The sequence below is a fragment of the Alligator sinensis genome, unplaced genomic scaffold (assembly GCF_000455745.1).
Source record: "Alligator sinensis unplaced genomic scaffold, ASM45574v1 scaffold312_1, whole genome shotgun sequence".
NCBI lineage: Eukaryota > Metazoa > Chordata > Crocodylia > Alligatoridae > Alligator > Alligator sinensis.
In genome coordinates, this window is record NW_005842029.1 from 105,835 (window position 1) to 118,144 (window position 12,310).

The following is a 12,310-nucleotide window of genomic DNA, read 5'->3' on the forward strand; positions in this document are numbered from 1 at the left end:
GTAACAATGAAAGTGGTGTGAAGAGAGGAGAAAGAAGAATGCACAAGAGTTTAATTTTTACATAAATATATCCAAAGATAGTGGATGTATCCAAATACTCTAATGAGAACTTGGCACAACTGAACCCTGTTCTTGAAGTACAATCAAAGCCCATTTAAATATTTGGGACAAAATTTCCACAGTTTGGGCTCCTAAATTTATCTTCAGATGCTTCAATATAAATGACCTGATTTTCAGATTCAGTGAAGAGAAAGGAAATTATGAGCGATTAGTATCTTTGAAAACAAGAGGTAGAAATTTTCAAAAGCATAAACATGAATTAGACAGCTGTCAATCTATGTACCTCCTGTACCTTCACCTGGATTCCTAAGCATGGATTCAGGATCTTAACTTAAGGAAGCCAGGTTTGCAAAAAAAAAAATACAAAAAATGCCTGGATTTCAATACCAAATTTCAGTACAGTGTCTCTATTTTTCTGGCATAGATACCACAGACAAAATAGTAATATATATTTGTAGCGTATTTTTCATTGAAAATAAAATTCTGTGGGTATCATCAGTTCACAAAATCCAATCTGAAATGTCTGAAATAACTTTTTAATACCAAATTGTAATAACACTATGTGTGACTGCACAGCTTTCTTCAGTAATATGAAGACCTTTCAAAGGATTTTTGTCTCAGACTTGCTGTTTTTCCTTTTAACCTTTATGAAGGCATCAAGGACCATAACAGCTACATGTTCATTTCTCAGTGAACCAGCACCTCCCACATGCTGTAGAGATGATCTTAACACTCAAAGCATGGCTGAAGCAGCCTGCCATATATGTACACTTAGAACTGTGCAAAGGGCTGCCTCTTTTCTTGAAGGGTGGGGATTTTTTCACCTGTAGTCCTATGCCACACGAATACCTCTCAAGAGCTCAGTTCTCTACATCGTGCAAATAAGCTTCAGCTATTTATTGTCATGAGCCATGCAGATTAAGTTGTCCTGGACCTAACTCTCCCCCTCCAGTGTATTAGAATGGTGGGTGAACAATTCAACCTTCCATCTGTGCTATTTCTTATCCCTTATCCTTTTTACAGTATAACTAGTGTACAATGTCACAGAAGCCTATAAAGTTCCCTTAAGGTATGAATATGTAAACAATTTACCAAGAGGTACAAGGAAGTGGGGATTTACCATGTGCCAACTATTCCATAATTGTATGTGTGCATGATCTGAACCCGTGGTAAACAGAGGCTGTACCACCATAAGGGACCTTTCTTTCGCTGAGGGCTAAGCCACCACATAAGTTACCACATGGCATTTTTTACTTTCTATGAAGTAAGAGCATGCATATGGGCAGTTACACGCAATGCAGTAAAGCTCCGTGATCGTTGACTATGAAGAAACGTGTTCATATGCCCATATTGTTACTTCTTGTAGTGTTTTCTTTAGTATCTCTGGGGAATCATGAAGTAGCCATAAATCCATGGAAAATGCCTGGCTAAACTGAAGTACAATAATTTTACAAACATAGCTTAAATTCCCCACTTCAAAGTTCATCACCTAGCATCCTCCTTGAATAAGCTACACAGTCTATGCATGTAACAGTTTGCAGTTGATTATTTTTTTAAGGTTTTTTGTAGCCATTTTCTAAACTGGATCTGGAGTACTGACTGAAAGAATACATATAAATAACAAGGAAAAGGCTACCTTGTTTGAGTCCCTCCCTTTTGCTTCAGCTAATGTTGTCCCCCTCCACTTTTGTTTTCTATTGTTCTGTTATTCAAAAGAAACCATGTAAGGAATTTGCCCTCTGAGTCTCTCCTGGCCATCAGGAAGCCAGTAAAATGCCAGTACCATCTGCTGCTCTTAAAGCAGGTGAGCAAAAAGCTCAGGACTGGTCTGGGGCAGACATCCCTAAATGGCACGGTGGAAAGAATAAAACAAACTGGAGCTTTTTGGAGGAGCATTCAGGAAGCCTGCAGACTGTAACATATACAACACAGCACAACAAGTTGTTGGCACTTCTGGGACTCTGTATAACAAGCCTAAATTTGCCTGTATTGAAGAGTCATTTACTTACCAGCCAGAAAAAGAGCTGTCAGGAAAGCGGAATAAAAATGTGAAAAGAGAGCCCACATATGCTCAGTCCTGATAGAGTGTTCTCAATGGGAAGCTGCACAACTGCATTTTGGCTGGCATGTGCTCCTGTGTGACACTGTGAATCAGTTGTCCCTTCCTCCTCTTGACAACATTTTAAAATTGCAGCTCCTAAGTCTAAACAAGCCTTAATGGCTTTGACTATGCCCTGGCAGAGACCAAGAATGGAGAAGAACATCTTCCTCGGGGCACAGACCTTACCCAGGCTTCACTTTGGTGAAGGTAGCCCAATGCCGATTCAGTCTTCTTTATTATCTTCTTAACACTTTGGCTTCAAAGACGTTTGATATAATTAGTGATGTACACATTTTTAGGTTAAACCTCTCAAAACCACCAGGTTGGATCTTCTCTTCCTTGTGGATAAACTGCAACTGTAAGGGTACACATTTCAGTCTCAGTAACAAAACCCTTCTTGGCTATGGGGATGCTTGTAGCCAATGAAGGGTGTAATACATGCATATTCGCAAGCACGTAAATGGCAGTAATCAAGGTGATAATTGGCCAAACAATGTGATATTTGTATTATTTTTTATATAATCATCTGGAGATCATGTCCAACAATTTTGCTATTCCAGAGCAGTTGGCACAAGATAAATAGCCTTCAGCCTGTTCTAACAGATGCACAGAAGCCTCAGGATTGTACAAATAAAAGAGGTTTAGAGTTTACACTATACACCTGCAGGCAGGGACTTCCTACTGTTATGATTTGCAGACTGCTTTCTAAAATAGGGGATGCTAAGGTGCTACCATAATACATTTAATAAGTAATAATTAAGGAGGTTCCAGAGACCAAAATATCCTCAGGACTTCCATGAAGATGCCATACCCTAGGTGGGCCACTCCAGCTGTAGCTGCAGCCCTTGCTGCCAATGCTCCCAGGCTGTGGGCTTTGCTGGCATCCTGGGATGAGCCGTGCCATGCAGCACCATCCTCTTGAGGGAAGGCAGGACACAAAGCAGAAGCCAGAGGAGGGATGGGGAGCCTGAGGACCCCAGCTGCCCCTGCAGCTGGAGCAACTGGGGTGTAGCAGCCAGGTGGGAGCCTGGAAAGCCACAAATCAACTCCTTCCCACTAGTTGGAGAGCCATGATTTAGGGGATTTTCACAAGGAGAATTGAAATCATTCCTTTCTCTTTCACCACCTTCATTTCACTATGCCCTCATTTTCTGTGATTCTAATGGTGGTGGGCTTAGATGGGGTCATAAAAACTTCTAAAAAAAGAATTTTTAAAAAAAGGTCCAGAATCTGATTCAGAACCTTCTATTTCCAGTCATGTAAAGTTCCCATTTCTGTCTCCACAGGGTCACAATTCTCCCTTTTACCCTGTCACTTATGTAATACTGACTGTCACTCACATGGAGTCTTGGGTCTGGGTAATTTTGAGAGGAAATTCTACATTTGGAGAAAGAAAGAAACATTTCTCTGGCAACTTTATTTTATTACATCAGAAGGATAACTTGGCAGAACAAGGTGAAGGGAACCAACAGGCATAATAGATTAATTTATCACATGACTTTTCAGCTTGCCATGTGGTCCCACAGTTTGCCACATGATTGTTGTCATTCCAAATATATTTGTGTATAGCTGGTGTTACTTGAAAATGCATCCTGGTGCCAACAGTTGCTTTGAAGCAATATTTTGCCGTTTCGAAATATTACAGACACCCTCCCTCTCTCACACAGATAATACAGACGAACACCATGCAGTGAATAAATACTGGCAGAGGAAATAAACTGTTTGCTATTTTATGTAACTCAGGAAAGAAAGAAAATATGATTTTTAACACATTGTGTTCTACATTTATGCTATGATCTTTAGAAATTCCCAGCCTAGTTTGTCATTATTAGGATAAAGGGGTCTTCTACCATAAGTGGAAAGAAAGACACATCCATGGGCTTCCTGCTGCAGCTGCCCAAGTTGTCCTATGAATGGGATCATAGAAAGAAGGCAACTGTTGAGTGATCCTAAGTAAAAGCGTACTGAGAAGCAGCTGCAGTATGGCAAGATTTACATCTCTGGAACTCTGACCCTGATGCCTTGTGTCCAGTTCTGCAGCCCAGAGTAGTATAAAAAATATCCATCATCCAAATTCATATACATATTTGTTAAAAAGAATTTGAAATAGATCTCATTGCTATGGTGAATCCTGAACCTGTTGAAATTAATCCAGGATTTTTGCAATTGAGTTTGGTGAACCCAAGATTTTGCCATGTAAATTTAGCTCTGACATTTGCAACTAGCTCATTTTTCTTATTTTAGACACTTGGATGTTGCTACTGTAGATTCATGCCACTACAGGAAATTGGGATTGGCTGAATTATTTATTGCAAATAGTACATCACATGCAAATTTTGCTCCTGCCTGCTTTTTTTCATCTTCAAATACTGCGCAGCCTGATTTTAATTTCTACAGGTGTATTTGATATTTCTAAGCGTTATGCAAACAAATGTCAAATCATCCATGTCAGCCATTTACTGTTCATGGTGTGTGATGGATCTGCAAAATTATATGATCTCACTTCTGTTCCCAGTTTGCAGGAAGGGAACTTCTTGAACAGCAGAATGTTGATTAATAAATAAAATTCATTGGATGAATACAGTTCTTGAATGAATTATCATGATATGAGGTGACTAGCCAAACACTTGGGTGACATTTACAAGCAACAGTAAATCTGTCTTGATGCTTTTGTTTGTTAAAGTATTTGCAAATGATTTTTGAGTTTCATCTTACTTATGCTGTAAATCAGGGAGACTGAACTTCAGTTACCAGCTCTTGTGTTTTTATCATGTGTCTAGAAATATTTGGCATTTTATTTAAAGCCCCAGCCTTAGGAGACAGTGACTTGTGTGAGAATTTCAGCCTTCCTTTTTTAAGTCATTTTAGCCCCCAAAATGTAGGCAAAAAACTTGAAAATGTGACCCAGGAGTATACTGAAGATCCTGAAAACAAGGCAGCAAATACAAACTACAACATATGTAAAAAAATGATATTTTGGGATCTGACTCCTAATTGAGAGATCAGCGTTGAAATCAGGACGTTAATTTGGATATCCTTCACTCAAAGCAAGAAGGAAAATGGAATCATCCTGTCACACACTACAGTTTTAAAATAGGTGAATGGTGAACAACAGTGTTTTCTTGAAATCATCAAATCATAGGGACAGTGGCAAATTAAGCTGTCAAACAGTGCATGAATAACATAGGAATGATGTGTAAAGCCACCTTGATAGAAATTAACAAAAGAGCAAGTTTTATTTACAATTCAGTTCCTTCTTCTGTAGCAGTGCAAAATGCATAAAAAGGCACATCAAATTCTGTCACTGGGAACAGATCATCCAAGTCTCTGTCACAAACTTCTAAGGTTGTGTTGCATATTCCTACTAATGTGAATAAACAAATATGCCTCAGCTATATTTTTAATTGCATCAAAGTAAATAGCTGTGGAATTAGCACGTATAGATTCAGTTTTCAATATCCCCCTATCTGGTTTAACAGTTCTGTCGCTCTACATATTACATTTCCTACATATTACATTTCATATGCTGTTTATACAGGCACATATTCTTTTCCCCTGTTTAAATTATTTTGTTCAGTGGTTCTGAGTTCAGTAGCCACATACTAAACTAAAAACTAGAAGCTGGTCTTTAGTGTTCATTTTTACACTGTTACTAGGGAAGTAAAGGTTACTAGAGGAAGTGGTGTCTTATCACACATTCAGCATTGCACAAAAATAGCCTTGAAGTTAAACGCATTAATGCTCTTTCCCCCCCTTACAATACTGGTATCAAAATGGGCCATTTTGGATATTGGTAACATATGTTTTTTGCAACCTATATAAATATATAGAAATAGCTTGCAGCTTGTATGAAATTAAAAAAAAAATCATGCTTAAAATATTAAAAGAATGAACTATTTGGTTCAGAAGTTAAAGACCCAGCTAAAGATTTCATAACCTGAGGCAGATCTCTGAAGCTGAGCTGCATTTCTGGTGGGGGTTGGGGAGACAGCACATCTAGACATAAAGGCTGTCTCTGAGGAGGCTGCGATAATGTGCCTGTGCAGCGTGGGAGATCAAAAACCATATGTGCTTTTCTGTTTCAAATGACCCTTTTTCATAACCAAGGCTTTTGCCTGTACTTTTAAGTGAATTTAGCACTGGGGAAAGTTGCTATACTGACAGCCCTGATAGGAAAACCCCTCTGTGTAATCCACAGGAGAGGTACAAACCAGTTACAGTCAGGAGCGTCACAATAATCATCTGATTCTCTCCTCCTTTGCACCTCACGCTTTGCACTTTGTAACGGTGCAAAATGGGTATAAAATGGGAGTATATTCAAATTCTCTTTTCTCACGGTGAGGCAATATGTTGCATCCATTGTTTGCTCACGTTGCCCAGATGTAAATAGCCAGACAAGATGTAAAGCAGGGAGAATAGGAGCTTGTTTTCTTCAACTCTGACCAGGAAAGACCTGATTATCCTGTGTATCCATTCCTTGGCCCCTGGACTGAGGATGCTTACAGTTGGACAGTAGGACTCATTCACTTCATTTGTGACACAACCCATGCCCACTGAAAACTGGGCTGAAACTCAACAACTTGTATTGTGCTATTGGCCACCAAACATGTAGCAGATGGTAACGTTCTTTGGCCATTTTTATTTAGCTTCTGGTAGATCTGGATTGGTGACCTAATAGTCAAAAGCTACATTTTCATCTTATACTCTGGGCCATCTTACATTTGTACATACACATACACACACGCACGCATGCACGCACACACAACCTTGAAATTTATACCTATAATTAATGAAGGATGAAATCATACATATACAGATCAAGATCATGAAGCATCAATCTAATGTATTTTATGAGCTGTACAATTATTAGATACTGGTGACCGTCATGCTAATATTTTATCAGTGGGACAAAGCTTCAACTAGTGAAAGGCAGCACAACTCTATGGACTTTCATCTAATGCTTTATTTTGAACATTAATTTTAGTTTCCTTTGCAGAAATTAAGCACTGCAACCAGATGCTTGCCTGTCTTTCTACTGACCATGACTTGCATACATATAAGGTAGACGGTAGCACTTCTGAATTTAGTCATATGCTACATCCTGTGCTCCTCCCTGATTAAAATCTGTAGATTGTAGCTGGGGAGATTGACTAATTGATTTTACAGAAACTCAACTAAATGGCTTCCTGTGCCTTTTCTACTATGTGTGAGGAAGAAAATGAAAGTCTAAAAATCTAAATGCCCAGGATGCCTGGCTTTTGTTTCCTATTATACTCATCGAAATATGTGAAATTATGCAGTCTTTGTGCTAGCAGAATCTTTTCAGTGGATTACATCGGAATTTCCCCAAAGTCCCAGATCATATATCTTTATTGATCAAGGTGCTGACTGCCCTTAATTTTTCTTGACCTCAGAGCGAAGTGGAGGGTGAGTTACTGGAAGAAGTGAGGTCCTTGTCTTCCACTGCTCACACCAAGCAATAAGCCTGAGTAACCAAGGTCTGCTCTCGCTCTGGCGTAGATTCTTAATTTGACTCTAAAAGCCTGCAGTGTGTTCCGATGAGGTGCCAGCATCATTTGGGGCTTAAAGACTGAGCATCTCACTGAGAGACAGTCCTTACTCAAGCAAAAGCCCTGGTGAATTAATGGAGTTACTCCAAGGGATGTTTTACTGCATGGGAGTGGCTCACAGGCCTTCATGGGTGCAGTTGATTTTGCATCGAAGCATATGCAGGACCAAAGCTCTCAACATAGCACACATGCTGAGATCTGTAGCTCACACATATTCCCACCCTGCCCCCCTTCCCCACAAGGCCTATTGGAAAGCCCAGTCTCAGGTTGTTTAGTGCTTCCCCACTGAAAGCTGAAGAAAGTGGGTGAAATCCTCACTCAACTGAAGTCATAGGCAAAAACTCACCAACCAAAGGGACCTATAATTGAAAAGACTGTGGGGGTGGAGGAAGGGGAGGAGCAGGGAGAGTAACCAGGGACATGCTGGTCAAGCTTCAGACATGAACAAAGCTAATAGATATTTACAGAATTTGAAATTTGCAAATCAAATGAAGTATATACCCCTATGGTGGTTTACAAGGTTATTTCAACCAGGAGTTATTTTGTAAATGAGTATGGGTTTGAGCCCATTTCACATAAGAGAACGTGTATCTGTTAGTTTTATTGTTAGAAATGTTTCTGTTATACTTAAGAAGATGCTACAGAAGATCAAACATGGTGATCATAAAATCTGAGCTCTGAAAATATTCAAAACATATTTAGTACTGATGAGTTTCATTTGTACAAAATATCCTTTGTTAAGCCATCATGATGAATTTTAGAACACACACGCTTTGTGTTCAACAGTAGGTTAAAGATGTAGATAACCTGAATCCTGTAAGTTTTCAAGCATTTATTCTAATAAACTTAAAGTTTGGTCTGCTGAAAGGAACAGATTGATTGTATTAATATAAGGGTGGAGATACAGAAAGGTTTACTGCAAAAACCTTGTGTTAAATACAAAACATTATAATTAATATATTCAAAAAGGAATCCAACTATTTTTTGTTTACTGAAATTTTAAACAAAATTATCTCCAATTCAAATTTATATGAATTACACCTAATCTATTCTAAGTGTTGTAGGACTTGCAAGAAATATCAAAACCCCAAAACATTGATTTTAATAATCTCCAACAGTTTCCTGGCATCACGTATCCTAGTTTTCGGCACTTACGCTTCTTTCATTCTGTGATATTCTCCAAAAGACAGCACATCAATACCATCCAGGTTTTAAAACATTTTATTTTGCATATTAAAAAAATTGTGCATTCCAATAATTAAAATCATTTGAACAAAAAAAAAAATGGCACTCGATTAACTGCATTTTACAGCTCGCAGGACCTTGGTACAGCTTTGCATTTATTCTGTGTGTTACTAGTTTACTGTAGTCCCACCCAAGTTCTTCTTCATCAACATGCAAGCTCTTTCATGCCACCAGGACCAAAGCCAGACAGGCAGATGGAAAGGCAGCGCCTTCATTCAGTGTCAGTAGTTCTTTCTATTCTTTTGATGTGAAAGGGGAAGTACAGTCATTTAAACTTTATCCAACCGCTTTGCATCTTACAAAGTTAAAACAGCTAAAAGAAGTAAAATAAGAAGGCAAGGCTTGTGGAATGTACAGTGCATCATTTGGAAGGGCAGGTTTCATTACGATTCACCCGCTTGCTTCTCCTGTTCAATTGCTAAAGAAGGAAAGAAAAGAAAAAAAAGAAAAAGAAAATAAGAAAAAAGAAAGAGAAAATAAAGATCAAAACACTTAAACAAATTTGAAGCATGTTTGGTTTTACATGGTTAAGTTGAAAATGGAGAAAATCAGCAATACATTTTTAATTGTAAATGTTACTACATGTTAATTATAGTATATCTGTAATACATCTTTTGTTATAGATCTATTAGAACCTCTTTGAGTCACACACACTACATATTACAATTCATCTCTAGATAATATTTCAGGTCTCCCTCCCCTCTTTGTCTCCTGCCTCCTCCCCCTTCCTATTGTGCAAGATATAAAACTTACTTTCTTTTGAAGGCAGTGGATTTTTCTCTTGCGTCTCTGTCTTCTTCAACTTGGACTTATCGAATTTCTCAATTTCAGCCATGTCTGGTTTGTCAGACATTTTTGCAGATCCAAGCTGTGCATACAAAGAAAGGAGTTAGAACTCCACCGCCCTTTTTTCTTCAGAAATGCAGTTACGCGCTCTCTTGCCAGCAACCCCACCCCCTTCTCTTTCTTCAAGTCCTATGTAATAACCATTTTGAGAGGGAGCAGGGGGTAGAGGATATTGGCATATTAATATACTAAATTATATCAAATATATTGTGTAATAAACTTTGTGGTGGAATGCAAATGCCTAAATATGGCCAAGACTGCTTAAATAATCTTTTTTTTTTTTTTTAAATTGAAGGAAATCGAAATACTTTATCATCCAGGTCAGTTTTCTTTGAGTACAGATTTAATCCATCCTTAAAACAATTGTGCCTTGTGAAACCCTGCACGCTGCTCTGAAAAGAACAATAGGGAGGATGGCGCCTGGAAGGGGCTGTTATCTTCAAATCAGACCCTTGTTTAGTTGGTTTTTTTTTTAAATCTACATTAAAAATAGGAATCCATGCACATGGCATGCAAGTAGAGTCTGTTAATCACATTCTTCATCTTAGAGTCTGTCTGCTCTTTCTTTGCCTAGCACATTTGGATGAAGTCCTGCATTCTTCTTATCTCACAAAGAAATGCAGCTGCAGTCTGAGAAGCCTCAAACCACCGCCCTTGCCTGTTTGCTGCCTCACTTTCTCCTTCCCAGCACTGCAGTCAGAGATTCAAGGCTGCTCCGCTTGAAACAAAGCTCCTCTTGGTGCCTGAAGAGCCATACAGCCGCAAGCCCCCTTACAGCATCTGCACCTTTCAACAATACAGTCCATCCCCCCTGCTTTATTGCAGGGTTGAGATTTTAGCACACATCTGCTTGTAGTAAATTCCACTCTAAAAAAGCAGGCAAGTAGCAGTGTGCAGAACAATGAACACCTCCAATTGTTGTCTCAGAGATACCAGCATATTGAAATAGTATAGAGTGAAAAAAAAAAAAAATCTTCAAAGCCCAGGATTTTTATCAACCAAGAACAAAGGAACCAGGCTGGCTGCTCCCATCTTTTAATCAGCCTCTTTTTACAAGTAACATTTGCTCAGTCTTCCCAACTTTCCAAATGCCAACATTTTTTTAAGCGCTTCCTTACAATTAAAAGCTGTTGGATGCTTTCTAAAGTCACAGGAATATTCCATCCTGAAATTTAGTTAACAATGAGGATACTGTCCAAGAAGGATTCATTTTAAAATCCACACTCAATGGATAAGGTATGGAGAACTGCATGCTTTAAAAAGGGAAAAGGGGGGGGGGGAATAAACCACCACAGTTGAAATATAAATTGTATCCTCACCACTGATGCTCTGCACAGAAGTAACTCTGGTCTTTGCAGCTGCTCCTCTGCACTCCAGTATAAAAGGGCTGTCTCTGCATGAGCAGTTATATTCCCCACTTCTATGCAAATTAGGAGTGAGGTCATCCCAGCACTATTAACTATTTCACTGCCCTTTTCCTTTTCTTCCCTTTTTCTTAAAAATAAAAAAAAAAACCCAAACCCACCACGCTAAAAAAGCCAAACCCAGCAACAAAATCCCCTCTATACAGCATTATTTTTGCAGACCGCTATCTTTGAAAATAGTTGTGAAAAGTGCTCTTTGTACACCATCCTTGAAATCATGCGAAAAGGCCTGTAGCACCATAGGCAGGACATGCATTCCCGTAGAAGAAAACTGGCATTGTAGGCAGGGAGCCAGTAAAATGCTATTGGACCCAATACACTGATGGGGAAAAAATCAAATTTGTGTTACTCAGTCACTCACTTTTCATGTCCATAAAGAAGGATGCTGCCTGTGTATTTCTATTTGCTGTTGTTATTGCGCTCTCAATTCCCTTAGCTTTGAAGCACACTGATATCAGACTATTACATCTAGCCACTCAATTCCCAGTCATAGGGAGGGAAAAAAAAATCTCATTTTAAAATCACCTTGATGAGAGGATTGGCATTTTAACAGACAAGAACTACCATCCAAAGATGCCATTCTTATTAAGCAGACAACTTCATTAAACTCAATGAGAAGTTTGACTTAAAAATGAATGGCATATTGTTACAAAGTGCTTACGTCTGTATTTGCTGATTTTCCTCATTCTATTGATTTCCTTGGTGTGTATATGTATGTGTACGTAAAGGGGACGAATGGTGTATGATATATCGTGTGCATACATATAACTGCTGCTGAGATGCTGCTCAGTGATAATGGCCATGTCATGGTAACCATCTTGTGCTGCTTTTCCAAAACTACTGGTATATTTTTGCTCACAGTTTTTGTGGATTTTATTTGGTTGAGAAATATCCTCTTAGTAATCACGTTACTCCGATTTCTTTATTTAAATTTTAAAAAACCAAACCTCCAGTTCTTTCTAACAGACAACTCCAGAAACTGGCTCCCTGCTGCAATTGTGCTGCAACAGTAAAAAAGAAACCATAGAGGCCATGCTTTCTCGCAGGTTCAGCAGACAATAGCT

General features: G+C 38.7%; 1 protein-coding gene across 1 annotated transcript; it reads right to left on the minus strand.

Annotated features, from left to right (window-relative positions):
• Positions 1-8,936: 8,936 nt before the first annotated feature.
• Positions 8,937-11,299, minus strand: TMSB4X (thymosin beta 4 X-linked). The gene is made up of 3 exons (XM_006022306.3): positions 11,142-11,299; positions 9,730-9,844; positions 8,937-9,394 (listed from the first exon to the last, which is right to left on the minus strand). The coding sequence occupies exons 1-3, from the start codon at positions 11,265-11,267 to the stop codon at positions 9,360-9,362; spliced, it is 276 nt and encodes a 91-aa protein (XP_006022368.2). The 5' UTR covers positions 11,268-11,299; the 3' UTR covers positions 8,937-9,359.
• Between the last annotated feature and the right edge of the window lie 1,011 nt (positions 11,300-12,310).

Coding starts and splice junctions, on each gene's coding strand:
- TMSB4X (XM_006022306.3), bottom strand. CDS start 11,267: ATGACCTCACTCCTAATTTGCATAGAAGTGGGGAATATAACTGCTCAT. Junction 9,845..11,141: donor TTCTGTGCAGAGCATCAGTG/GTGAGGATACAA, acceptor TTGTATGCACAG/CTTGGATCTGCAAAAATGTC. Junction 9,395..9,729: donor TCCACTGCCTTCAAAAGAAA/GTAAGTTTTATA, acceptor TTCCTTCTTTAG/CAATTGAACAGGAGAAGCAA.